Consider the following 2,097-nt stretch of genomic DNA (forward strand, 5'->3'; position numbering starts at 1 on the left):
TAGATGGCTTAGCTGGAGGAGTCTCTCGATTTTCCAAGTGTAAAGGCTCAAATTCTAGAGTTTTATCCCAGAACCCTCTACCCTCTAATGCCAACACCCATTCCGCCAGTTCCTCTCCATTCACCTCATCCAAATTCATTAAACATGCAGCAAGGGGGTCCTCAATGGTTAGCACCTCATCATCAGTCTCCACGATTACATCCACGGCATCAATAAGAGAACAATTGGCGAATTCACTTGGTCGCCTCATAGATTTCTGCACATTGAATGTTATCTCCTCATCTTGAGCTCCCCGGTTTCACAATCAATGAGCGCTCTCCTTGTGGTCAAGAATGGTATTCCCAAAATTATGGGAATCTCTTCATCCACTCTGCAGTCTAAGATCACAAAATCTGCAGGGAATACAAATTTCCCTACCTGAACTAGCACATCATCCAGTATACCAGAGGGTCGTTTCACTGTCCTATCAGCTAGCTGCAACAACATAGAGGTGGGTCTAGCTCTTCCAATGCTCAGCCTCTTATAAATCGCCAGGGGCATAAGATTGATGTTGGCCCCTAGATCACACAGTGCTTTAGCAAAAGCAAAATTACCAATAGTGCATGGAATTGTAAAGCTCCTTGGGTCAGACACCTTTTCTGCAATTGGTCTAGTCACCACTGCACTACATGTCTGAGTAAGAGTAACTGTGGCCAAGTCTTGGAAATCAAACTTTCGGGACATCAAGTCCTTCATCATTTTCGCATACCCAGGCATCTCCTTCAAAGCTTCAATCAATGGTATGTTTATCTGGATTTGTTTCAGCATTTCGAAGAACTTCTTGTATTGTTCCTCCTTTTGATACTTAGCCAGCCTCTGAGGGAAAGGTGCAGGAGGTCTCTTCTTCCCAATCAACTGGGATTGATCCTTATCAGCTGCTACATCAACTACTGGTTCTTGGACTGTCTCAGCTTCTTTCTCGGTCGCATTCTGGATGCTATTTTCTTCCTGGGCATGCTGGACTGGCACCTCTGTCAGTTTCGTTGACTCATCCAGCTCAATGGGCACTGGTATAAGTGTCTCGGCTTGTCTAGTTTCTCGAGCCCTCTCTTGCTCTACATCCAGATCTCTTCCATTACGTAGACTTACCGCCATCAGCTGCTTTGGGCCTTGATGATTTGGATTTATCTGGGTGTCTGTAGGTAGTGTCCCATGAGGACAATTGTTCAGAGACATAGAAATTTGGCCCACCTGCACTTCAATATTCTTGATTGCTGCATCATGTGCATCCACTCTCTCATTAATCTTTGCATTAGACCCAATAACCTGCTGCATCATTGCCTCAAGTCTAGCAAACCCATCTTCCTGCCTTCCACCATGCTGCTGCTGAGGAAGGTAATACCCCTGCTGCTGATTCTGATTATTATATCCCTGTGGCCTTGGGTAAGGTTCCATATTGTTAGGGGGTCTCATACCTCCCATGTTTCCATTGTTGAACTGTGGATGGACTGGCCTGTATTGCTGATTTTGCTGGCCCCAATTCTAACCACCCTGTATCTGGCCTCCATAATTAGACACATAATTCATGTCTTCAGGGTAGTGGTGATGATCATGTTCTGTATTCCATTGATTACCGATTGGCTGACTAATGCAAGATGCGCACAAGCCCCCATTGGTAGTATCTACGATATGTACCTGCTGCTTCTGCCCTGACTCTTCCACCTTTTTGGTGAGTATACTCATATGTGTCAATAAGGTGGCCATATTTTCAACCATAGAGTTGGATGGATCTAAGGGCACTAAGTGAACCACTGGAGTGATAGGTGCATTCCTGGTTGTCCATCCCGAATTTTGTGCTATCTTGTCAAGCAGACTCTGGCCTTCTCTCTATGTTTTGCTCAAAAATGCTCCACCAGCTGAAGCATCAACAATGTTCTTCACGCTATCTAACAATCCCATGTAAAACCGCTGCCCCAACATCAGATCTGGAATACCATAGTGCGGACATATAACCAGCATCCCTTTAAAGCGCTCCCATGTTTCATGCAGTGTCTCCATTGGTCTCCGTTTAAAACTCAAAATTTCATCAATTTGTTGAACAGTCTTATTGGGTGGGTG

The 2,097-nt window shown here is 44.9% G+C and overlaps 1 protein-coding gene across 1 annotated transcript; it reads right to left on the reverse strand.

Annotated features, from left to right (window-relative positions):
* Positions 1-270: 270 nt before the first annotated feature.
* On the reverse strand, positions 271-1,461 carry LOC138888480 (uncharacterized). Its single transcript, XM_070170349.1, has one exon. It carries the CDS (start codon positions 1,459-1,461, stop codon positions 271-273), a length of 1,191 nt encoding a protein of 396 aa, XP_070026450.1.
* Positions 1,462-2,097: the final 636 nt, after the last annotated feature.

This window comes from Nicotiana sylvestris, chromosome 3, assembly GCF_000393655.2.
Source record: "Nicotiana sylvestris chromosome 3, ASM39365v2, whole genome shotgun sequence".
In the NCBI taxonomy this organism is placed as follows: domain Eukaryota; kingdom Viridiplantae; phylum Streptophyta; class Magnoliopsida; order Solanales; family Solanaceae; genus Nicotiana; species Nicotiana sylvestris.